At 40.9% G+C, this 27,828-nt stretch overlaps 1 protein-coding gene across 1 annotated transcript in view; it reads left to right on the top strand.

The window, feature by feature from the left end:
* The first annotated feature begins 4,024 nt into the window (after positions 1-4,024).
* Positions 4,025-27,828, top strand: part of shc3 (SHC (Src homology 2 domain containing) transforming protein 3) — a 296,799-nt gene continuing 272,995 nt past the window's right edge. The window contains exon 1 of the mRNA XM_041187067.1: positions 4,025-4,777. Within this exon, the coding sequence (XP_041043001.1) occupies positions 4,244-4,777 (534 nt within the window). The 5' untranslated portion in view covers positions 4,025-4,243. The remainder of the gene's footprint in view (positions 4,778-27,828) is intronic.

The following is a 27,828-nucleotide window of genomic DNA, read 5'->3' as shown; positions in this document are numbered from 1 at the left end:
GCCCGCTGTGTGCTGAGCTCTCCCAAGTAAGGACTGAAGATGCCATTTTTATAAGATTTCACATGAGTTATTAATCTTCAAGTGGCAGGCAGACATTCAGTGCTGATGTCCCATCTGCTGGTCCTGTGTGACATCCCTGTGGACTCTAACCTTTAGGCTGCCTGATACCCTTATAAGAGTGTGAGTTTGAAGTAAGTAGGAGGTTCACTTAACCTGATGAAGCGCATCAGATCATACAGGGTGCTCCTTTTTTGGATGCCACGGGCATTGACCTCCCTTGCGACATCCCCCTAGGTGGGTGTGATCAGGTTGGAGGACCTACTGCTCCCATCCCTTGGAAAAGGACCTTCTACCTTTATTGGAAGACTTGAGGAGAATCCCCAGGGAGGCCTTGCAGAACCGTGGAGCAAACTGTTTGGAATGTTTGGCCGGCATGCTGATTTAGATCTTCAGCACACACCTGGCCTGCAGTGAGTGAATGTCTGTGCAGGTGCCATATATACAGGGCTGTTATGACTACAGACGGTGTTAATTGCTGCACAAACCAAATCCCAGAGGGAAACTTGGCTTACGGGGCATTCTGATAATGAGAATAAGATGTACAAATCTCAGTAAGAGGTCCAGTAACACTCCTGGGTTTTTTAAAATTAAGGGTAAAAGTTTTATTAACAAAAAAAAGAAAACTTAAACACACAAGATTGCAGTTGCACAATTAAGGTTAGTCTTGCAAAACATTCCCCCAAAGCTCTGTACTTGGTCAAACCCACAAATAAACACCTTCCAGGCAACACTCCTTTATAAATGTTTAAATATGAAATCCTGGAATATTACACAAAGCAAACTGCTGTAGCTTCAGTAAAGGTGTATGACATTACTTCTGCCCTCTTCTACTCTGTGGTGGAATTCACTTCAGAATGAAACTTCTTGCTGCAGCCCAAGACTTTTCTGGCTTGACTGGGTGGGTGATTCAAACTATGTTCCCTTCCAGCCCAGTCCTCCTGATATTTCAACAGCTCAAACAGCTATAGCTATCCCCAGCCATCTCTAGCTTTCTGTCCAGCTACACCACACGGACTGCAGCGGTTCAAGAAGGCAGCTCACCATCATCTTCTCAAGGGCAACTAGGGATGGGCAATAAATGCTGGCCCAGACAGCAAAGCCTGCATCCAATGTGCGAATAAAAAAGAAACAGCTATCCATAGTGACTCCAATATACCTTTTTTCCCCTTTCATTTTCATTCCATTGTTCTCACACACCTCTTTGAAACTTAAACCCTTCCAAATATAAGATATTTCATGTTTCCATCTTATCTTTGCTTTTGGGTCAATAAAATATCATATCCCCATTACTATTTATGGAATCCTGCAAGATGCAATCATTTTCTTGTCACCTCTGGCTCCCCTTTGATATTCAAACAAGCTGTCAACTTATCTAAAAATGCAAATGTTAGATCTAACCTACTTACTTGTACCTCAGTTTAACACCTCTATCCTTTTCATGTTTCCAAATCCCCAGACAACCTGACTCCTATCAAACTCTTAATTAAATCACACCCAGACACCCAGCCTTCTTTACAGAATAACACAATCTTTCTCCCAAACATCCATTTTTACAGGACACCAGGACCTTCAACTCCATGAGGTAACGGCTGGGCATATAAATCACTACCAACTCCATGACAAGATTTGATGAGTTCCTTGCTGATGCATAACTAATGAGCTGAAAAGTGGAAAATTGGGCACCAAAATCTGCCCCGCCACCCAGCGGGAATCAAGCCACTTTCCTGCCTGCCACCTTAGTGTCCAGAATGGAAAATATCGACCAATGTACCACACATTATGTAAGCAGCAAATGTTGCATTCAGAGACATTCAAATACATGCTTCTCTGACATCCCTCAGATGGTGCATCCAACTGGTCCATTCGCATCAGCAAAGTGGATACATACATACTGTTTGATATTTTTGTGACTTGAATGTTAATTATTTTATTCAAAATATCAAATTGCATTGCAGATTATTATTCAATCATTCAATCAGGCTTCAGAAATTTGTGGTTGATGGATACAATAACACACATAATATATTTCTGCTTTTGTGTATAATGTTTACATTTTCTTCCATTGCAATTGCCTTTATCAACAATTTGTTTAATTATTTTTAAAGCTTTTAGAACAGTCACTGTGTAAATGCTCCTGTTTGTAAAAATAAAATCCGTTTTTTGATGCCTGCCAATTTATACTCTGTGTATCCCATACAATGATATTTTTGCTCATTTTTATTTATACAAATTTAAATATTTAATTTGTCATTTTTAAATAGTGGCAAAATAGTCCCACTCAGGGTTTTTTGCATAGCTAATGTGATATAAATAAATATGATATCCTTCTTACATTTAACTCCATGATTTATAAATGATATAGATGTTAGCAAGCTGAACACCTTTTGTGAATTTGACTTTGCATCTCACACACATTTACTGAGAAATGCAAGCACTCCCCTTTTCCCCATAATAATCTGTAATGCAATCTGATATTTTGAATAAAATAATTAACATTCAAATCACAGAAAAATCGAACAGTATGTATGTATCCACTTTGCTGATGTGAATGGACCAGTTGGATGCACCTTCTGAGGGATGTCAGAGAAACATGCATTTGAAAGAAATTGTTCTAATTGAATTAGCACCTGAACTCAACTACAATATTGATTTATTATAATTTGCGTTTTTAATTTATTAATTTTTTGCCAAAAATCCAAGCCTTTGCTATTAAATTGTTGCAATTAGCTTAGCTTCTACATTTGAAAGAAACATACCTGTAAGGAAAATGGAAGAATCCACTATTCAGAAATCCTATCCTGAATGAGTCATCCAGGTTCTTTCTTATTGGATAAAGCCATTAGCACCCAAGGGATCGTTTGGCAGATGCAGCAAGGCCCTATTTCATTCACAGAATTATTGGTATGCGCCCTTACCATTTCATTCAAATAAATATAAATGATTTGAAACATCACTTTCCCATAGGATAAAAAATGCTTCTTTTTTGTATGTGCTGGTATGAATCTATATTATATCAAAAGCTAACGATTTTCTGAATGGAATGCTTGGGAGTTGAATTAATACGCTGAGAAATTAATGCAGTGCATATTATGAATGAGATTTACACTGTGTCTTTTATTAATTGTGTTTCTCTGCAGGAGAGAAGGAACTTGTTCCTAAAATGGTGGGGAAAGAAAAGCTTTATTCAGTGCTGATTATGGATCTGATACCAGAGGCGTTCAGTTCATTTTAATAGGGTAAACCATATTACCTGAAAAATGCTGAGGCTGCTGCCACTGTGTCTGGTATTACAGTATTTCAAGAACCTTAATTTCTAAAAGCAAAATTAGATGGAGAAAGAATGAAAATGCTCAGCAGATATAGTTTATCTTAGCTCCCTATGCTCAGTTTGAAATTTGAAGTAGATGAAATGGGATCTAATTTGAAACAGATGCTTTTAAATTTATGCTTTTCATAACACATATCTACATTATTACAGAAAGTTAAGCTGTTTTTCTCAGTTACTGTACTATTCGAATTCAGGATTATGATTTGCTCATCGTGGCTAAGTTTTGATGCTTTCTTTGGTTTAATATATTGCCTAATCCACGTAGCCATATGCAGGGATTTTCGAAAGGGTATATTACAGCTGTATGCAGCACTGTAAAGACTGTACAGCTTGTTGGGTTTGAATGATAGGATGGTGTAATACAGTAAACAGACATAAGTAGAAGTAATTTTGCTGAAGATGAAATTCCTGGTGATTAGAACTGTTTACTTTCTGGAAAAGAAAAATTCCCCGTCTTTGAGTGAAAATGCCCTTCTATCAAGATCGGAAGGGGAAATTTGAAAATTGATTGGTTCTAGTGTGCTGTAAGTGGGTGGATGGTTTTGCAACAGGAAGTGATTTGCAGTGTTCAGTGAGCCTTTTGTTGAAAAGGGTCTTCTCATTTGTGTGAGTCATGCTTTTGCTGCGAGCAGCTTGGCAGCTCTAAGCAGGACGGTGATCTCTGTCTTAGCAAAGTACTACTACGCCAGGCCCTTACTTCTGCACTTAAGGTCGCATTTATTTCTGTGGGTATTCATATGCCTGAGTTTATCAGGTTACTTTTGGTTCTGTGAGAGATCTGCTATGGTAGAACAAATGCTTTCTAAGTTTGCGTCAGACCTGGATGTACATATGCAGAAAAGCAGATAGAAGGGCATGCTTCACCGTACAAAGTATAACCGTTTTAGGAATGATTCAGTGACATCATTCGATGAGCTTATACACAACTTATCAATGAACGGCAAGGGCTCGACTGTTACAACAACAACGACATCTGATGCACCTTCGTACCCAACCTCAGCGGAGGTGCTTCGCAAGGACCAGGAAGATGGACCCACCACACTCTGTACCTTCATCCAAAAGATGTCCCATTTGAAATTTGCTAACACAGGCAGCCTGTTGGGCATCAAAAATCTGTCCTCTGCAGTGAAAGACCTTGCAGCTTCTAAACTGCAAGGCACTCCTAGTTCAGTTACAGCAGCTGTAGATACATGTAACCCTGTCTCTACCACTCCATGTTCCCAGCAGGACGTGAACAAGATGAGCACAGACAAGAGGGCCAAGGTAGAAGACATTCACCTGGGTGGAGAGGACTGGAATCACAGTGGCAGTTTTGTCAATAAACCCTCACGAGGGTGGCTGCACTCTAATGAGAAGATCCTGGGTCCTGGTGTGACGTACGTTGTAAAGGTTGGTTGCTTTTTTTCTTAAAAATGTCTTATCCAAAAACCCAGACATTATCCATAAGTATTAGAATATAGCCCGTTTAGCATCTCCTCAGGATAAATGCTTTAACCTGACCTTCATAAGAAATATATATTAAATTATACATCATATTCAGTTGATCCAACCTCAATAAATATTTCTAATTTTGTTTAAAAAATCTTTCACACTTGCTAATTTGCTATACATATTACATAGATTCTGCTAGTTATAATTCATTTCCTTGAAAAAGATGGTATATATATATAATTTTAATATCTAATATTTACATGTAATCTTCTTTCAATGTAATGTGTAATGGTGAATGATTTAAAATATATTTTGGAGCTGTTTATCATACCTGTAAGATTCTTACAAAATGCTGCAGCACTTAAGATTTTTTTTTTCAGTCTTAAGTATTAATCTATTTATTTAGCTCAAAAGCATTTTGTTGCTACAGACCTGTATTTAGCCCAGTACGTTATGTTTCTTGCTAGCAAAAATGCTGTAACCTGCATTTAGTTCAGATTATATTAATGTTATGTTTATGAATTGAACAATTTTCCATTCTGCACATCATTACATGAATTAACAATCCACGAAATAGAAAGGAAATGAAATATTAAAAACAAAATAATCTAAGAAAGGTCAAACTAAACCCAATTCAATGCCATATACCAACTCTGGTGAAATGGGTGACTGCCAGTGTAATTGAATGTAAAAGGGATTATTGCAAATGCAAAATATTTTGTATGTAGTGGAATCCTGTAATATGTGATAGGTGCGACAAACAGAATATTGCTTGTAACCAGAATTTGATATGATAGGAATGGCTGTACCGTTACCAGCCGAGTGACAGAAACATCCTGGGACATGGGTTAAATGAGCTTATATTAGAAACTTACAGGAACCTGCTTGTATAAGGTGGTAGATTTTCAAGTAAAGCAACATCTTTGAGGAACTTGAAAACTGACATATATATCTACATATAAAGCATTAATTAGAGTTATATAAATCAATACCTATTTTAAAAGAATCAGGCGTACAATTGCTAAGCAGTTTTTTTTGCACCTGGCTCAGAAGATGTTTGTGACTGTTAAAAACTGTTAAAAACAGTGTATATTTTTAGGACTGACCATACAAATTCTCAAGAATACTCAATAAAAATATAAACTAAATTAGAAGGAAAATTATTTTTGCTAAAGCTTTAAATATGTTGTTGCTTACCTATCCTTATTGTATAAGATAAGCTTATCTTGATAAAAAAAATGCTCATCCAATATGGATAAGGGCATTGCAAACGGTCAATGTGCTTACATTATCCTCTTTCATGAACATTTGAAAATTCTCCATCCTTCTCATTTGTAAACTAGGGGAAAGGCCCATCCATTAACTGATGGAGATCTGTCTTATTTCCTTCTGGTTCTGTGTTCAAAATGGTGGTTCCAAAATTAGATAATGCCGAAAGACGCATTTGTACGCAATTAAATCTGTTGTTTGCGCTGCTGAGTAGAACATTCAATTATTTTTAAAAATACTATAAACCTGGTTACAGTTTGGTCAATTCCAGGACTACCCCTGCACTTTGAACCTAAATTTCAATGTGTGAAAGAACGTTATGAGTGTCACAATGTGGCTTTAACTACATTTTATTGGACCACATTAGAGCATTTAAGAACAAGAATGTACAATACATTGACAATTATGCTGTTGTGAATTAAATATTTAAGCACTATTTACAAATTTAAATGTTCTTGTGAGGACTACAACTTCGATCGCTGCCAAGCCCCCCAACCCCTAAATTCTTAAATTTGAACCATGAAAAAGTGAAGGAGTCAATGACAGGACTCACATTCGTTTATCATTAAAAGCTATCGGCTGTTGTTTATGTGAAAGAGGCAATGAATGTACATACAATGCAAGCACAGTGATGAAACATTACTGCTATTCTTAATGGCTGTGTATCGAACAAATCTGTTTGTTGCTTGGAGCAATTTTTAATTAGTGTCTCATGTTCACTCTTCACTTCATGCACCAATGAAATAAACAACCTTTATTGGCACATATGAATAAAAGTCTTTCCACCATTTTCTTGATATGTTTGATCTCATCATATCCAGCATTGTACTTTTAAATTACAGCAGATTTGCTATGTAGATAGGTAGTAAATTTGAAAAACAGAGACCCAAGTGCCTTTTTTGGAAAAGAAGAAACAGGAGTAAACCGAAAAACATGCTTTTCTATACTATTCTGTTCTCAGAATTCTGCCCTCTGTTTTTTTTTTATGAATCATTGGTCACGTTGCTACTGAGGAATACTTCAGATGCAGAAGCCCGATTTCATATTTGTTTTAACTGTGTATCAATCCCACAAGGGTCCTTGTGTGCTATTTCTCATATGTCTGTGGCATGGACATGCTAGCACAATGGTATAACATCTTTTGAATGAAAAAATGTGGACCAGCAGGCAGACCTGGATCATTCAGATTGCTCTGCACATCACCCCTGACTCTCCCTAAAGATAGACATGTTACAGTATACACAGCTGCACTTATACTTCTAAATTCATCACAGTGCAAAGGACACATTCATTTTCCATTCATAATATTTTTCCATTATTAACAAAAAAAGAATCAGACAGACACTTGCATGCTGTTAAAATCGCCTAAAAGGCACTAGAAATATCAGTTTGGAGAAACATTGCAAAGAGGAATGAAAGTGCAATTCTGCTGTTGCAGTGCGAGCATGTTTAAAATTTATAATTTGCTGCAGAAACTAGTGAGATTTAAAATATTGCACAATTAACTATGTTTTAATACAGGAATATCTTGCATTTTAAGTTAATTTATTGGTATCTCAGAGTTTCAGTTTGTCTCCTGAGAGATGGACAATGAATGAAACAGGGGAAGCTTTATTGGAATGAATAGACGGTGTTCACGGCAGCTACTGTTACAGTGTGGACTGTATTGGTAAAGCTTCAAATGCTTAAATAACATTGTTTACAGTACTCAGTGGTTATGGGAGAGAGTTTTAATCAAGAAAGATGGACAAAGCTGACCTGTTTCTTCCATGTGTCAACATTGCATCTTTATCTGTGACAGATAAATACTAGCAGCTTTAATCTTATGTCCGATCTAATGGTTTTATGTTTTTAATAGTTTACAGTGACACTTGCTGTTATTTTACAAATTGTGTTGTTCTGAACAGTAGTTTGTGAAAATAGTTTTTAAGAATTCATGCATCAAAAAATTGAGAGTCTTTAAGTACTTTTTTCACTCACAGGACTCTGGTGATTAAATTTCATGACTATGGCACTTCAAACTTCTCTGCTACACAGTTATTAAATTCCCAATGCCATTGTCCTCACTAGTATTACGAGACATTTAAATAAGGAGTTTTGCTATTACAATGGTCAGATTCTGTAGCCCTAACTTACCAATCTTACCAATTTACTCTGAAGGACAACTGCAGATGGGTAAATCAGTTGGTTCATTTAGTTAACTAAATTACAAATGTATAAATAAAGACAAATGCAGATAATTTGTAATTGATATGTTAAAAAGTAAATAGCCAGTTATAATTAAGCAAAAACAAAACACTTCAAACTGATTTAAAGTTTGTAATAAAAAAAATCACTTCTCACATCACCAGTTTGTTACTTTGGATGTTTCCCCAACTAAGTATGTATTTATCTGAGTCAGATTTGGGTTCACTGTCACTTTGCTAATTTAGTCTTATTGTGGATGCACAATGCTATTTTCTAATGCTTTGTTTTGTCTGATCTGCTCAGATATGCCAACATATTGTTTCAATCTGACTACTGTTAGTAGTTGATTCATTATGTAAGATTCTTGTAGTAATGGCTGCTGGAAGCAAAGGCAGTTTTTAAAAAAAAACAAAACTCTCTGCTTTTCTGTGTGCACTTGAGTTCCTTGGTGGTTCAGTGCTTTGGGGTCTGCACCTGCTCTTGAGTTATATGCATTGTGATGTCCTAGTTATCTAGTGAGTATATGTTTAAGTATGTTCATTACCAACCTTGCCCTGGCAAAATGAACATGATCCTGCTCCCTGCTGGCCTAATATGCACTGTCTACTGATTTCCCTGGTGGTCTGCTGGATATGTTTTACTCGCCTTGCTATTCTAATGGGATGTGCAATTTTGATTTCCCTATTGATCTTAAGGATATGTGTGTATTGAATGTCTCACAGAAATTACATCTATGTTGGCTGGGTAGGATAGGTGCAATTAATCTCTTGGTAGTCTATGATGTGTGTGCTTGATCTTCTTTCTTGACACTTTGGTACTTTTGGAACTATTAAGAACACAGGAATGACTAGGCTAGACCAGTTTGCCTTCTACCATTCTGTTTATTGCATGATACAATGATAATAGAGTAGTTGACTAGCAATAGCCATCAATCCCTATTAGTTCACGACACAGAACCAGACATGAGACAAGTGGTGGTTGGTGGTTGAAAGCTTGGGAAGCTATAGGCCCAAAGCCACCTGTTTCTCCCAAACATACTACAATTACCACGTGTCATGCATCAAATTGCATATACACTGTATCCCAAAATATTATTTTCCAAAAGAAATATATCTTATTGTATTTGAATAAACCTAATAATCTTAATTATCTAGAACGTGTACATTACAAGTCTTTACCTCAGGTTTCAATTAAAAATTTCAATGGTATTGTGGGATGTTATGGAGACACTGGTGCAGGGGGTGGGTTAGATGCTTCCCTGCAAAAAAAGGATAAGAATCCTACTCTTCCTCTTAAGTGTTTGTAATGCGGCTGATTCAGATTGGTTAATTTTTTGAGGATTAGTATACTTTAAAGCCACACAATGGCATTTATCTAAGAAGGAAGGACATAGACTTCTCGCTCACTTTGTTTAATACGGGTTAAAAAGGAACAGCCAACACAGATTTATTACTGGAAAATCATGTCCAACTGACCTGATTAAATTCTTTGCTGAAGTAATGGAAAGGGCGATGAAGGTAGTGAGGTATATTTATATATGAACATTCAAAATGTCCTTGATAAAGAACGACGTAACAGACTTAAAAACAAAAAAACTGCGGATGCTGGAAATCCAAAACAAAAACAGAATTACCTGGAAAAACTCAGCAGGTCTGGCAGCATCGGCGGAGAAGAAAAGAGTTGACGTTTCGAGTCCTCATGACCCTTCGACAGATCTTAGTTCTGTCGAAGGGTCATGAGGACTCGAAACGTCAACTCTTTTCTTCTCCGCCGATGCTGCCAGACCTGCTGAGTTTTTCCAGGTAATTCTGTTTTTTTTTGACGTAACAGACTTATTTGGAAAATAGAAGCACATGGTATTAAAGGGGCAGTGGTTACTTGGGTACAATTTTACTAAAGGGAGTTGGTAGCATAGTGGTATTATCACTGCACTGGTAGACCAGAGGTAATGTTCTGGGGACCAGGGTTTGAATCCCACCATGGCAGATGGTGGAATTTGAATCCAATAAAAACATGAAATTAAAGGTCTGAAGATGACTATTGCTGATTGTCGTAAAAATCCATCTAGTTCATTAATGTCCTTTAGGAAAGGAAATCTGCCATCTTTACCTGGTCTGATCTGCATGTGACTCCAAACCCACAGCAATGTGGTTGACTCTCAAGTGCAATTAGGGATGGGCAATAAATGCTGGCCCAGCCAGGGACTTCCCATGAACAAATAAAAAAAAAAGGACTAAGAGGCAGAGAGTAGCGGTAAAGAGCTGCTTTTTTCCCCAGGTTGGCATTAGAACCACTGCTCTCTTTGATATATATTAATGGCCTGTACTTGGGTATAAAGGGTATAATTTCAAAGTTTGCAAATTGTACAAAACTCAAAATCATAGAATCATTGAGTGATTACAGCATAGAAGGAGGCCATTCGGTCTGTCTGTGCTGGGCCTCTGAAGGAGCCATTCACCGAGTGTCACATCCCTGCCTCTTCACTGTAGCCCTACAAATTTTTCCTTTTTGGATAATCCAATTCCCTTTTGAATGACTCAAATGGTCCTTCCTCCATCACACTCTCAGGCAGTGTATTCCAGATCCTAACCACTAGTGTGTGGAAAGGTTTTTCCTCATGTTACCATGAGGCTCGGTAGCACCACTACTGACCGAGCTGGCCGAGTCCTAAAGGACATAGCTGCTAGACTGGGTCTGCAGCAAGTGGTGAGGGAACCAACAAGAGGGAAAAACATACTTGACCTCATCCTCACCAACCTACCTGCCGCAGATACATCTGTCCATGACAGTATCAGTAGGAATGACCACTGCACAGTTGTTGTGGAGACGAAGTCCTGGCTTCACATTGAGGATACCTTCCATCATGTTGTGTGGCACTACCATTGTGCTAAATGGGATAGATTTTGAACAAATCTAGCAGCTGAAGAGTGGGCATCCATGAGGCGCTGTGGGCCTTCAGCAGCAGCAGAATGTACTTGAACATAATCTGTAACCTCATGGCTCGGCATATCCCCCACTCTACCATTACCATCAAGCCAGGGGATCAACCCCGGTTCAATGACGATGGCAGGAGGGCATGCTAGGAGCACCAGGCATGCCTAAAAAAAACCTGGTGAAGCTATAACACAGGACTACTTGCATGCCAAACAACATAAGCAGCAAGTGATAGACAGGTCTAGGCGATCCCACAACCAACGGATCAGATCTAGGCTCTGCAGTCCTGCCACATCCAGTCGTGAATGGTGGTGGACAATTAAACAATTCACTGGAGGAGAAGGATCCACAAATATCTCCATCTTCAATGATGGAGGAGCCCAGCACATCAGTGCAAAAGATACAGCCAAATCTTCAGCCAGAAATGCTGATTGGTTGATTCACCTTAGCCTCCTCCGGAGGTCCCCAGCATCAGAGATGCCAGTCTTCAGCCAATTCGATTCACTCCACGTGCGATAAAGAAAAGGCTGAAGGCAATGGATACTGCAAAGGCTATGGGCCCTGACAATATTCTGGCTATAGTACTGAAGACCTGTGCTCCAGAACTTGCCACACCCCTAGTCAGATGTTCCAGTACAGCTACCACACTGGCATCTACCCAGCAAAGTGGAAAAATGCTCAGGTATGTTCTGTACACAAATCCAACCTGGCCAATTACCGCCCCACTAGTCTACTCTCCATCATCAGTGAAGTAATGGAAGGGATCATCAATGTGCTATCAAGCAGCACTTGCTTAGCATCAACCTGCTCAATGACACATAGTTTGGGTTCTGCCAGGGCCACTCGGCTCCTGACCTCATTACAACCTTGGTTCAAACATGGACAAAAGAGCTGAACTCCTGAGGTGAGGTGAGAGTGACTGCCCTTGACATCAAGGCAGCATTTGACAAAGTGTGGCATCAAGGAGCCCCAGCAAAACTGGAGACAATGGGAATCAGGGGGAAAACTCTCTGCTGGTTGGAGCCATACCTAGCACAAAAGAAGATGATGGTGGTTGTTGGAGGTCAGTCATCTCAGCTCCAGGAGCTCCTCAGGGTAGTATCCTCAGCCCTACCATCTTCAGCTTCTTCACCAATGATTTTCCTTCCATCATAAGGTCAGATGTGGGAATGTTTGCTAGTGATTGCACATTGTTCAGCGCCATTCACGACTCCTCAGTTACTGAAGCAGTCTATGTCCAAATGCAGCAAGACCTGGACAATATCCAGGCTTGGGCTGACAAGTGGCAAAAACATTCGCACCATACAAGTGTAATGCAATCAGCATCTCCAACAGAGAATCCAGCCTTCACCCCTTGATGTTCAATGGCATTACCATCACTGAATCGGTCACTATCAACATCCTAGGGGTTACCATTGACCAGAAACTGAACTGGACTAGCCATATAAATACTGTGGCTACAAGAGCAGGCCAGAAATGTGAGTGACCAGATCCCTGGACATGTGGAGCCATCGGCGACAGTGATCCTCGCTCATCTGCAGATAAAACATACAAGTTCTGTAGACCCTAGGTCTTGTGAGTCATTTACGTAGGACGTCTCTGTGAGCCTCATTCTCTGCGTCTGGAGGAAGCCCTGCTGGCCCTTGGTTTTGAGGGTCTTGCTCCATCCTTTGGCAATCCAGGAGGCTCTGTTGCAGTCTTCTCCTTCTTCCCTCCTGCCTGCAAGCGATAATATAGGCAGCATTAAATCCAGCCTCCGTCTCCTCTCCACAGTATCAATGAGGGATAGACAAGTGTCAGCATTAGTCTCCAAGGATCCCCTTTCTTTCAATGACTTGTCAGTGAATGTAGGTTCAAGGGCTTTGTCCTTGTGTCAAGAGTACTCACCCCAGAGATGATGCCAGTGCGGGATGAGTATCAAGGTTTCCCCCGCAACATGACCGACTGCTATGACATTGCTTTGGCCAGGCACTTGGATGTGCTGCTTTCAGCCAAGGTGCTGGGAGCCTCATCCACTGCACTCTAACACTGCACTCTTGGGAATAAACATGAGGGTAAATGTTCATTCAGGAAATTAGATTATTTGAGGCAGCGGGGGCTTGGGAGTGCGCTTGAGGGTTCACTTCATGAACCGTCTAGCACCAACTTTCTAACAGGCTTCTGGAGCTTGTCCATTCGCCCAATTGCTACGGAGTTCATGATATACACTGCGAACAAGGGGTTAAAACATGGAGCTCGATTAGTGCCATTTTACGGGATTAGTCCTGCTTGAATGGGTGTCATTGTTTCACTTCCCTGATTCCCTGCACTGTTATTGAAAGGTTCCAAACAAGTCTCAGCTGTGTCTCTCCTCATACCAATGTAATCAGCACACCCCCACCCCTGCAGTTCATGCAGCTGCCCTCCAATCTGCCTGCAGAGCCCTCGCCAGCAGAGCTTCTCCTCATTTTAATTTTGCACTGTACCATCGCTGCAGATTGGAAGATGGTGGTGCAGAACCCTCACTACTTGACAGCTTGGACCCTCCCTGTGTGAGCATGGAAACCCCTCCCATCATCCTGGAGGAGCTTCATGTTCAGGTTTTCCTCCCTTACAGACCTCCCCATCCAGCCCCTTTATTCCTCGACTGTATTGCGCTTCTGCTGCATGTCTGTTTGTTAGCCCCTGAACAGTTTGAAGTGAATTTTTAAAAAATCATTTACTGGATGTGGGCTTCACTGGCTAGGCCAGCATTTATTGCTCATCCCTAATTGCCTTTGAGAAGGTGGCAGTGAACTGCCTCCTTGAACTGCTGCAGTCCATGTGATGTAGGTACACCCACAGTGCTGTTAGGGAGGGAGTTCCAGGATTTTGACCCAGTGACAGTGAAGCAATATATTTCCAAGTCAGGTCGGTGCGTGGCTTGGAGGGGAACTTCCAGATAGTGGTGTTCCATGTGTCTGCTGCCCTTGTCCTTCTATATGGTAGTGGTTGTGGGTTTGGATTGTGCTAAGGTGGCTTGGTGAGTTTCTGCAGTGCCACTTGTACATGGTACACACTGATGCTGCTGTGCGTCGGTGGTGGAGAGAGTGAATGTTTGTGGAAGGGGTGCCAATCAAGAAGGCTGCTTTCTCCTGGACAGTGTCAAGCTTCTTGAGTGTTGTTCGAGTGGCACTTATCCAGGCAAGTGGAAGGTGAGTTACTCACTGCAGGATTCCTAGCCTCTGACCTGCTCTTGTAGCCACAGTATTTAAATGACGATTCCAGTTCAGTTTCTGGTCAGTGGAAAGCCCTAGGGATGTTGATAGTGGGGATTCAGTGATGGTAATGCCATTGAATGATGAGGGGCAATGGCCATATTCTCTCTTGTTGGAGATGGTCATTGCTTGGCACTTGTGTGGCACGAATGTTACTTCAGTTTGTCAGCCCAAACCTGGGTATTGTCCAGATGGTTGGGCTTAGGACACTACCCTGAGGAACTCCTGCAGTGATGCCCTGGAACTGAGATGTTTGGCTTCTAACATCCACCACCATCTTCCTTTGTACTAGGTATGATTTCAACAAGTGGAGAATTTCCCCCCTGATTCCCACTGACTGCAGTTTTGCTAGGGTTCTTTGATGCCACCCTTGGTCAAATGCTGCCTTGATGTCAAGGGCAGTCACTCTCACCTCATCTCTGGAGTTCAGCTCTTTTGTGCATGTTTGAACCAAGGTTGTAATGCAGTCAGGAGCTGAGTGGCCCTGGTGGAACTAAAGTGAACATCGGTGAGCAGATTATTGCTAAACAAGTGCTGCTTCATAGCACTTTTGAAGATCCCTTCCATTACTTCACTGATGATGGGGAGTAGATTGATGGGGCAGTAATTGGCCGGGTTGGATTTGTCTTGCTTTTTGTATACAGGACATACCTGGTCAGCTTTCCACATTGCCAGGTGGATACCAGTGTTGTAGCTGTACTGGAACAGCTTGACAAGGACACAGCAAGTTCTGGAGCACAAGTCTTCAGTACTATTGCCAGAATATTGTCAAGACCCATAGACTTTGCAGTATCCAGTGCCTTCAGCCTTTCTTGATATCACGTGGAGTGAATCGAATTAGCTGAAAACTGGCATCAGTGATAATCTTTTAAATTATCAAGAGTTCAAATCTCACAACTGGCATCAGTGATGTTGGGGACCTCAGGAGGAGGCTGAGATGGATCATTCACTTAGCACTTCTGGCTAAGGATTGTTGCAAATGCTTCAGCCTTACCTTTTGCACTGATGTGCCGGGTTCCTCCATCATTGAGGGTGGGGATATTTGTGGAGCCTCCTCCTCCAGTGAGTTGTTTAATTGTCATCCACCATTCACGATTGGATGTGGCAGGACTGCAGAGCTTAGACCTGATCTGTTGGTTGTGGAATCGTTTAACTCTGTCTATCACTTGTTGCTTAAGCTGTTTGGCATGCAAGTAGTCCTGTGTTGTAGCTTCACCAAGTTCACACTTTAGGGATGCCTGGTGCTGCTCCTGGATGTGCCTATGGCCCATGTCAGCCTCACCCATCCCCATCTTGAGGCCACTTACAGTATTCAACATACACCTCCCCCCACCCCCACCCTCCCCCCACTCATGTGTCTAAATGCAATCTTCCTTACTTGGAACCACCAGTGACACCCTAGTCATGTAGCCCGTTCCCATGCCTCTGGCCCAACTCCCCCCACTTCCCTAATACAAGCCCAGCCCTGCAGCCCCTTCCCGTGTCTCAACAAGTTCCCACCCCTCCTTCCCTAGTACAGGTCTAGGTCTGCAGCCTCTACCCATGCTTCAGGCCAGTTCCCCCTCTTCCCTTGCACGGCCTGACCCTACAGCCACTTCCCATGCCTCAGGCCAGATCCCCCATTTCCCCAGTGTAGCCTTAACCCTGTAGCCCATTAAAAGGTATCCTTGTTATACCGCTGGTCTGGTAGATAGAGACTTTGCTTGTTGTTATGAAATGGCAGGTGATGTGTACCAGGTGGACCAAATCCACAAAGGAAACTTGGCCACGCTACCACAACCATTTTGTAATTGGTGTTTATTATGAGAAGATTAGTGCACTGAATTCAGAAGTAATGAGCCCACTAACACCTTTAGAGATTTTACAAATTAAATTAAAATATTTATTAGCAAAAGAAAATATTTCAAGCACATATATAAGATTACAATTACTTAATTCTACAACAAACCCCAAAATTCCTAATTAACCTGACTCCCAGCTACATACCTTCTTTAAGGCAACAGTCCAGAATAGATTTTAAATTTAGATAGGCAATTCAGAGCAGACCCCTGCAAAAGTGGCTAGAGGCTTCCTCCAAGTTTCACACGGTGTACCTTTCAGGATTTTACATGCCCACACCGTCTTCTATCTCTCTTTATATATGTTTCCCTCAATTAAATCTGTAAATTCCATTGTTCTATATGTCATTGAAAATTTACTTTTCCAATAATATAAAAATCTTTCATGTTGACAATATGGTCAGTACCTTTGGGAAAAATAAACATAATAACCTTGCCCTATTTATCCTGTTAGTTATAAACATCCTACCACCCCTTTGAAACCCAAACAACTCCTTCACTTATCTAAAAATGCAAATTTCCTTTACACCCTAGATGCTAAGCCCTCATCCATGTTTACTCATGAGCATTTCAAATGTCTTTTACACCCAACTTCTTTTGATAATTTCAACCTTGCAGTCTACCTGACTCCAATTCAATTAAATGACACAGACAGAACTATACACACTCATACTCATAAATCTACTTGACAACAAACCACAATATTATGAAAAATATGATAGTTTCATGACATGTGACACCCCACGAAAAGCAATGTGGTCCTGCCTGCGGAGCCTGGCGCTGATTCCTGTGAGTGCTGCACGATGCAAGGTAGGCAAAGTAACCTCAAAATGATGAGCGAAGTGCAGGTCGCCACTTATATCCTGTTCTGAAACATGTTGTTCTAATTGTACGCCAACGTGCCTGGATGATCCAGCGTGGATGGATGATTCCAGTGAATAGGACTTACAATAAGATACAAATGTATTAAAATGACGTTCCCAACGTGCTCTGGCAGGATATTTGGCCTGCCATTAATGGGTTAGGTGGACAATTGCAAACTAGTTTCACAATAACGTTAAAACTGATTTCTGGCTGCCTTGCCATATTTTACACTCCCGCCCGCCACAATCCCCACTGCGAACAGGCATGTAAAATACCCGCCCTTGGCTGTACTTGAACTATCTCTTCTTTAAAGCCAGTTCATTCTTCAGTCTGCTAATCTTTCATTCCAATTTATGTAGTAAACAATGAGAACATAGATAGGCTGTTGAAATTGGCAGGCAAGTGGCAGATTAATGCAGAGAATTGTGAGAAATTAGATTTCATTGGAAAGAATGAGGAGCGGCAGTATGAACTGAAAGATATGATATTAAACCTGGTTGTGGGAACAGAGAAATCTGGAAGTAGGAATACACAAATCAGCGTAGATGCAAGACAAGTAAGGAAGATTGTTAAAAAAGCATATGGAATTTGTTTTTTTTAATAGATGCACAGAGAAGTTATCAAGGAGTTATGGTAAACCTTTATAAAATAATGGTTAGGCCTCAGCTGAAGTATTGTCTTCAATTAGCACCACATTTTATGTAGGATGTCAAGGCCTTGGAGAGATTTACTACAATGAGATTTACTAGGGATGAGCGGGTTAAGGAGAGAGATTGAAGTAGCTGGGCTTGTTTTTCTTAGAGCAGAGAAGGTTTTGAGGAGATTTGATAGAGGTGTTCAAAATCATGAACAATTTTGATAAAGTAAGAAGAAGTTGTTTTCCTTGGCAGAAGTATTAGTACCAGAGAACACTGATATACGGTGATTGGCAAAAGAACTAGAGGTAACATGAAGAAATAGTTTTTAACAGAACGTGTTTTGGAATGTATTGCCTCAAAGCGCGATGAAAGCAAATTCAGTTGTGACATTCAAAAGAGATTGGATAAATACTTGAATGGAAAATAAATTACAGGGCTCATGGGAAAGAAGAGGTAAATGGAATTAATTGGATAGCTTTACCAAAGAACCACACAGGCATGATGGATTGCATGTCCTCTTTCTGTGTTGTATCAGGAGTCGATATTAGGACCATTGCTTTTCTTGTTATATCTGAATGACCTGGACCTCAGTATAGGGGGAGTAATATTTTGAAGTTGTGGACAATAAAAACTTGGTGACGTAGTAACTAGTGAGCAGGATAGTAGCTGACTCCAGGGACTGGATTTTCATCATGGAGGTGACAATTGGGAGTGGGCAATTTTCCTGATGTCGTGGTGCCGCTTCCATCCTGGCAGTGCTAACAGGCGGGATTTTTTTTATCACCTGGAGGGTGGGACAGCTTGGAATTGGGCCCAAGGCAGAGATGGAAGCAGGTCAATGCTTCGGTGGTCAGGTTAAAAGGCTTGCCTCTGTTCCTATAGACATCAGCCCAATTTTTCAGATCAGTGTAAAGCTCCCCTCACCCTCACCCCCTTGACATCCCACATTGCCCTTCCCCCCACCTCAACCCCTCATCCCCCCCAATCTACTTCAGCCTCTTCAACTCCCTTTACCCCCTCGCACAATCCCCCTCACCCCCTTCATACCCTACTCCTCCTAACCCAGTCACCGAGTATCCACTTTATGAGAAGAACTCAGAAGTCCTGTAATAAGACTAGGAAGTCATTGAAAACCTCATAACTCTGTCAAAATCAACAAAAGTCACTTCAGGAGGCATTTAAAAAAGCATCCTTTTCAGAAGCTCCTAAATCCAAAATAAAGAAACTCACATTTCCCAAGAATGCTGTGTAAGCAAACTCTGCAGTGAAGAGTCCATTAGTGTCTTTAAAAGTAGCTAAAAGCCAATGTATCTGTCAGAGCTTTCAAACAACCAAACAGATGGCTGAGCTGTTCTGCAAATAATGAATGACAGCAATGGGGAGTGATTGAACAATTAGCTCTGGATCTTTGGGGTGGTTTTTCAATATTGTACAATGCAGAATAGTACTTTATCCTGTGGATAATGTATTCTAATGCATCTGAAGACTTTTCCCAATATTGTTCTTTCATTTCACAGCTTGCCAGTTGTCAGAAGTAACAAATTGGCAACCACATTATTTAAGGTCACTTATCTTTTCCAATTACAGCACTATCATCGCTCACTTTAGTAAACACAAATGTAACTCAGGCTACTGCATTCACCTTTTATATAATCTTCCACCTCCAATCCATGGTTCACACCTCCACTCAGCAGGTGTGATAGAGGAAGGCTTCTAAAATGCAGCCGCCACTCTGAAAATTGCAGAAGTTCTAAAATGACCATAGTGTCGACAATTTCCAAACAGCAGCGTGTGGGATTCTGCACCTGTTTGCTGTCCCGCTCTGCTGAAAATAACTGGAGACGGAAATTGAGGCGGTACCATTGCCTTCACCACTCTGCGGCCATTTTTTCTAATTCCGGACACTGCGCAGTCCCGAAACAGGAATGCAAAATCCGACCGCAAGAGGACAGAGACAGACTGGTGAAATATTACGGACACATGACAGATGCAATTTAATGGGGATAAGTGTGAAGTGGTGTACTTTGGGAGAAACAACATGGCCAGTGGGCAAGATTTTCGTGTTTGAGGCGGGTAGCTCGAGTTGGGAAATGCCCTAACTTAGCAGACCCACCTCGATATAAAATGCCCTGTCACACTCAGTTTTCACTCTGAGAAGGTGGAGGTGGGATTGAATTGGTCCTGCCAGCCCCAGGAGCAGATCAGAGGTGGCCATGGGGGTGGAAAAGTCCCAAGGTAGGCTGGTTAGAAGGCCAACCTCAGTTCTCTGGAACTTTGTCAGAGTTATTTTAAAAGCTGTTGGGCCCCTTAGCTCTCACCCCTGACACTACCTCACCCCTCACCTACTCCATATGATGCTTCATATCCCTCCATATCACTTTCATGCCATCTCATACCCCCATATATCGTCCATATCCACTCACCCAGTATCTGCAATGGACAGACCTCAGGAGCAATGTGGAGATGAAAAAGATAAACTTCTAACAATCTAGTAGGTCTCTCACTCATGCACACTTGGTACGGTAAAAAAAAAAGACCTCATTCATTAAACCTTCTCAAGTAGTTAATCTTTTATAAAAGCAAACAAACTTCTATTTGGTAACCACATCAAAGACAGTTAATCCATTAACAGCCTCAAAAACTTTCAATCAAAATGTAAGCTCAAACCCCTTGCTGAGATAAGTGTTTTTGGACTTTTCAAAACTCAGCCAAGATTTTATAATGGGCTCAGATGTAATAACAATCCTGGAAAATGTAAACAATGCACTCTATTGAAACTGCAGCAACTGATGGTAATTTTTTTTCTAAACACACTAGATGACCACAGCAGAGTTCTGGAATCTGCATTATAGGAAGGATGTGATTGCACTAGAGAGAGTGCAGAGGAGATTTACCAGGATGTTGCCTGGACTGGAGAGTTTTAATTATGAGGAGAGATTGGATAGACTGGGGTTATTTTCCTTGGAGCAGAAGAGATTGAGGGCTGACATGATTGAGGTGTATAAAACTATGAGGGGCATCGATAGGGTAGACAGGAAGGAACTTTTCCTCTTAGTGGAGGGATCAATAACCAAGCAGCATAGATGTAAGGTAAGGGGCAGGAGGTTTAGAGGGGATGTGAGGAAGAATCTTTTCACCCAGTGGGTAGTGGAAACTCACTGGAACTCACTGCCTGAAAGGGCGGTAGTGGCAGAAACCCTCATAACATTTAAGAAGTATTTGGATGTGCACTTGCGATGCCATGGCATACAAGGCCATGGGCCTAGTGCTGGAAAATGGGATTAGAATAGTTAGGTATTTGTTTGACCAGCACAGACTTGATGGGCTGAAGGGCCTTCTTCCATGCTGTAGACCTCTATGACTCTATGACCTGTCAACTGAAGTAGTCCAGCAGCCAGTATTTTTTTTATTTTGATAGCTGCAGCCTGTTTGTTTTCATGTTTACAAGGCAGGGCATTTAAATAACTTCAGACCATCACACTTAAATAGGCCTTATCTGTCATTCAAGAGCATATATGTCTCTCCCATAAATTCATGGCTCCCACACTGTGGCTTAAGGCTCTTTGGACAGCGAAATGGGGTCTTTGAACTTGGCACTAATTTTAAATGGTGCTACTGAATTTGGATTTCCTACATATGAGATTCACTCCCTGCCCTCTTCCGCCACCAGCAAAAATAGGATCTGCCAGAACTGAGGGTGGCACTTCTGCATCCGGGTCCCGCTTGTCATTTTAAAAGGCCTCTGGTGTCGTCCCAACTCTGTGAAAATTCAGCTCACTATCTCTAAATGGTGCTGTTTAGATGTGTTGCAAGAGCAGAAGGACCTGGGAGTTCGTATTCACAAATCTTTAAAAGGGGCAGGACGAGTTAATAAGACAGTTGAAATAATGAGTATGGAATACTTGGTTTTGTGAACAAAAAAAATCTGAAAATAAAGGAGTCATGCTAAGCATTTACAAATCATGGCTAGGCTTCAGCGAGAGTGTTATGTACTATTCTGGGCAGTTTTAAGTAGATGACATTTGTTGAATGTACAGAATAGAGTTACCAGGATTATGTCAAGATTGGGGGATATAGTTATGTGGAGAGGCTGGAGAAGCCGAGATAGTTCTCCTTAGAGCAGAGAATGTTCGGGGAGACCTGATAGAGGTATTCAAGATTATGAGGGTGTTTGAAAGAGCAAACAGGGTGAAAATGTTTCCTCTGGCAAGGGGGTCAGTAACCAAAATAGTTGGCAAATGAACCAGAGAGAAATGAGGAAAAATACATATAAACATACGAACATCCAAAATAGGAGCAGAAGTAGGCCATCTGGCCCCTTGAGCCTGCTCCATCATTCAATCAGATCATGGTTGATCTGTTTGTGTTTCGAATTCCACATTCCCATCTACCCCGGATAACCTGAGATTCATGTTAGGCAAGGGAATCAATCTACCACTGCCTTAAAAATATTCAGTGACCCTGCCTCCACACAACCCTGAGAGAAAACATTTCTCCCCATCTCTGTCCTATAAGAGCGACTTCTACTTTTAAAATAGGGACCCACTAGCTCTGGACTCACCCTCAAGAGGAAGCATCCAATCCACGTTCACGCTGTCAAGACCATCAGGATCTTATATACCCCTCGCTCTTCTAAACTCCAGTGAAAACAAGCCCAGCCTATCCAACCTATCCTCATAAGACAACCCGCTCATTCCAGGTATCCATCTAATAAACCCCCACTGAACCGCCTTCCACACATTTACATCCTTCCTTAAATAAGGAGACCAAAACTGCACACAGTGTTCTGGATGTGGTCTCACTAATGCCCTGTGTAACTGAAGCATAACATCCTTACTTTTATGTTCAATTCCTCTCATAATAAAGGATAGCATTCCATTAGCCTTCTTAATGACTTGCTGTACCTGCATACTAACTTTTTGTGACTCATGTACGAGAACACCTAGATCTCTCTGCACCTCAGAATTCTGCAGTCGTTCTCCATTTATGTAATACTCTGCTTTTTTATTCTTCCTGCCAAAGTGAACAACTTCACATTTTCCCACATTGTATTCCATCTGCCAGATTTTTATCCACTTACTCAACTTATCTATATCTGTCTGCAAACTCCTTCATAATATACTTTCCTACCTATCCTTGTGTCATCTGCAAATTTAGCCAGCATGTCTTCACTCCCCTCATCTAAGTCATTGATGTAAATTGTAATAAGTTAAGGCTCCAGCTCAGACCCCTGCAGGACTCCACTTGTCACATCTTGCCAATCAGACAAAGACTCATTTATATATAGTCTCTGTTTTCTGCCAGGCAATCGATTTTTATTCAGGCTAATATGTTACCTCCTGCACTATGAGCTTTTATTTTCTTCAATAACCTTTGATGTAGCACCTTATCAAATGCTTTCTGGAAATCTAAGTACAGTACGTCTACAGGCTCCCCCTCTATCCACTGCACATGTTACTCCTTCAAAGAACTCTAATAAATTGATTAAATAGTCATTTCATTGTACAGAACTTGAGTATTGCTGAAAAAAGAGACATGTCTAAGCTTGTTGTCTTGCACCCATCAGGACACTCGGAAGAATACCAATATAAGGGGAAAACAACAATTTATAATGTATATGAAGAGAGTGCTGATTGGTTGGCAAGTGGCATTGCCATGGAGAATGCACCACTGATGGTGACTGACAGTTAACTGTGAAGCTTTGTTTGAAATTTAAACCAGGCAGCTTGACCCTAATTGGTCAAGGCATTGCCCTGAGGAATGAGTCAGTGAATGGCTGTCATTCATTTTGTTTAGCTGAAACAGGCGCGTGTACGTACATGTTCTTTCTGTCTGTATAGAATAGGGGGCTGTGTATTAATATATGTAGCTTCCAGTACATGTAAACATGCCACACTGAGAGCCCGACTGACAATTTTAAATTGGTTGTCAGCATAATTCTTAGCACATTGAGGATTACTTAGCAAATGTCATCCCATTGTGGAATCACATCTGATATTGGAAGCTGTGTTTTGAGTTTTGCAAGCACGAGCTAGGTTGGGTACGGTCTGTACCCTGCCTGTTGCGAACAGTGGCTGGGACATGCTGTTTGATATAATTCGTCAGTCTTTGGGACGTATGGCCTACATACCTCGCATCACACTAGCTGTTATATACCATATTACTCATTTGTGTGATAGGACAACGTCTTTTTGGCTTGATGGCAGCATTCTGTTAGTGGCGAATAGCACTCGTGTTGCTACTGCATAGTAGCAGCATGAAACAGCTAGCTTCACCTGTTGCTCAAGTTTTCGAAATACCTTGCCCTTCCAGGGTAATCTGAGGGAGACTGGGCACTTTTCAGATGAAACTAGCATCCCGTAAAATAAATAAAAAAAGTTTCTCTCTCCTCTCCACCTCCTGATTTACAGCTATTACTGGAATGTTTTTTTATATCCTCTATAGTGAAGACAGAAGCAAAATATTTGTCCATTTCATCTGCCATTTCCTTATTATCTATTAGTGACTCCCCATTCTCACTCTCTAGACGACCAACATTCACTTTAACCACTCTTTTCCTGTTTAAATACCTGTAGGAACTCTTGCTATCGGTTTTTACATTTCTAGCTAGCTTCCTTTCATACTCTTTCTCCTGATTAATCTTTTTTCACAGAGGCTTATTAAGATTTGGAATTCACTACCTGAAAGAGTGGTGGAAGCAGATTCCATAGGAACTTTCAAAAGGCAATTGGGCATGTACTTGAGGAGGAGTCATTTGTAGGGTCACAAGAAAGAAGATGGGATATGAGACTAAATTGGATAGCTCTTTCAAACAGCAAGCACAGGCACCATTGGTCTTCTGTGGTGTAAGATTCTATGATTCTAGATTAGTGGAACTCAATAATTAGCTAATAACAGATGTGACTGCGTTAGAATAAGCTGAAGCAAATCCACATCCCCACTTCCACTCAAGAGACAGGAGTTGTGCCATCAACAACAATATGATCTTTTGTGCTGACCAGTATTATATGCAAGAAGCCAGAGTATGAAGGCTGGAGGGTGCTGGAGGAGATTGCAGAGATTGAATGGAGCAAGCTATGTAAGGAATTGAAGATAAAAATGTAAATTTTAAATTTAATGTGCTTGGGACAGAGAACCAGTGTAAGTCAACAATAATGAGAGTAATGGTTAAATTGGAAAAAAAACTATATGTAACTGAGTTGTGAACAAATTGCAGTTTATGGAAGGTGAAGGTGAAGGACAAAAGGCTGCCAGGAAGAAATTGGAGAAATCAAGTTTAGAGGTGGTAAAAGCATTATTGTGGATTTCAGCAGTAGAGGGGCTTGGGGGAGGGGGGTGTGGATAAAGGCTGACGTTGTAGAAATGCAGTTAAATGGTCTTGGTGATGAATAGGATGCGAGGTTTGATTTTTAGATATGGCTGAAAGCAATAGATTTTGGTCTTCCTGATGTTCAGTGGTCAAAATCTTGACTAATTCATAACTTAATTCTGGACAGATAGTGTAACAGAGGCAAGTGGTGATGAGATATAGTGAATTGGTAGAAGGATAGAGCTAGATAGAGCTGAAAGGTAGAATGAAAGCAATAATATATTCTTGGGGGAATTCAGAGGAAACAGGGTATGGAGATGGGAAATTGAGCTATGCTGAAGATGTACTTTCTGTGGTAGGATAGGTAGGAAGGGAAATTTGTAAGGGCATCAGCTTATGGAACTGTACCTTGGAAGGAAGCTAATGGAGCAAGATGTTGAGGTTGATAGATATTGAATGCTTTAGAGAGAACAAGGAAGCAAAAAGCACCATACTCACATTCATTTGTATCTATGGGCAGGGCACTCTCTTACTTAATGCATAACTCATATTAATTAACAATGCTTTTTGATTTAAATATATACTTTTAATTATGGTACCAAAAAGTTTTTGCTGTGCTCAGTTAAAATTCTGAAAGCTACGCAGTAATTTTGGTGTCAATATTTTCAGACAGGTGAACATCATAGGCTACACCATGGTCTAGTATTTGTCCAGTTTGTTCACTATGAAATACATATTTGTTCTGGATTGCTCCAGCAAAGAGCCAACACAGGCACACTGGGCTGAATGACCTCCTTCTGTGCTGTGAACATTTATGGATCCATGGATAGCATTTCACAAAAGTCTTAGTGAAATCCGAAATTTGGTTTTGAAACTTGTTGGGATGTCCATATTTGTTATGGAATGGAATAATGTAATGGCATGGGATCAATGTTTCCTATTTTTTAAAGCACCTGAATAGCAACAGCAATAAAACAAGTGAAGAAATCTATTCACTGATAGTCCTGCTGAGCAAATTGATGCTGGACAATAAATAAGAATCAAATTAGATTGATGGCAAACTTTAGGATCCTATTTACTCAATTTATTTCTCTGGGAAGCAAAACAAAATCTTCATATAATTATTCCTTTTCTTTCTTCCTTAGGTGTAACTTTCAGTCTCAGCAAGTGCATAACACTTGTTACATTGAATCAGTTGCCTGTTCACACCGGTCCAGATTTTCCGATCCATTGCCAGTTTTGCACCTCCATTAAAATTGAAAGTTACTCTCTCAATCTTTGAACTTTCACTTCATATATTTTGTGGGGTAGATCTTGACTTTGAGTGGCAGTGCAATGAGTCAACAGCCTGCTTTACATCTCACAACTTTTATTTCGTTAACTTCATTGGAAGTAATAACTGAGTAAATTAAAATGGGTTGTCGACTTGTTATCACCCATTTTATGCTATTGCACAAAGCAATGGTCCCACCCAGTGTTTTTTTAAAAAGGAGGATTTGTATTTACGTAGTGCCTTTCACATCTCAGGACACCCAAAAGCTCCTTCTAATCAATCAAGTATTTTCAATATATATGTGTATGTATGTATGTATGTATGTATATATATCTTTTTTGAATCATGCCATTCCTTGTGTTTCAACTGCTGCTTTTTTTTCCCCTCGGTATTTTTAATCTTACCGTCTAAATATAATCGAACAGCGTTTTCCCCACACCCACAGCTTCGACCCATTTGACTTAGTGTACATCCAGAATTAAAAATACAATTTATGATCTTTCTGCATGTATGTTTACATGATTGGTGTTCATTCAATTTACTCCAAAGCACTGATACTGTTAAGTTAAAGCTGCAAGCACAGTATACAGTTACTAACTGATTTTCAAATCGAGGATGTACACTTGAATAATATATATGACTAAGGCAAGTAACTTCCACTTGTTGTTTTCACTAGAACTGTTTACAAACATGTCCACTCCACGGTTTGCCTGCTAATCATATCGAAATTCACGGGCATTTCATTCATGTGATGTGACTTAATGGGTACGTGTTTTTGTCACTGTTTGATGGTGAATCACTGAAAACTGGTAATTCAGGCATTGGGGCATTTTGGTAGTCACTGAGCAATCTTGGGGCGGAATCATCCCAGATTTGCACAAAGTGTGGTAGTGGGCAGGAAAAATGACGTTTTACCCACTGGCTGCAATAGCGGCTTATCAAACTGTATCATCCCAATCCTGCCGCATCAATTATGCATTTCCAGGAAACAGGCCATTTCCATTCACCCTCCATGCCATCACCTCAGTGCTTCCAGCCCAGGACTGCTGCACGGAAGGCATGCCCCAAAAGGCAAGAAGACTGCAGTTTAATGATGCCTACCTTGAGCGCCTTTTGGATGCCGTGGAGGCCCGCCAAGATGTCCCGTTCCCCCACTCTGGCTGCAGGATGGGCAGCAACATCATCAATCCGGCTTGGGAGAAGGTGGCAGTGGTGGTCAGTCACAATGCCCTGCAAAAGAGGACAGACGCCCAGTGCTGAAAAAGGATGAATTATCTCCTCTGTTCCGCCAAGGTATCCACCACTTCGCTCTCAACTCTCACACTCACAAACCCATCGCACATCCACAGGGCCCTCACTCACTGCCAGTTCAAGGGACATCACCATTCACCCTCTCTCACACATGCCTTCATTGTCTTCATCCCACTCACCATCCACACATGCCAGGCAAACTTAAGATCT

Source organism: Carcharodon carcharias, chromosome 4, assembly GCF_017639515.1.
Source record: "Carcharodon carcharias isolate sCarCar2 chromosome 4, sCarCar2.pri, whole genome shotgun sequence".
Taxonomy (NCBI): Eukaryota; Metazoa; Chordata; class Chondrichthyes; order Lamniformes; family Lamnidae; genus Carcharodon; species Carcharodon carcharias.
This window is presented reverse-complemented; position numbering and strand designations above follow the sequence as displayed.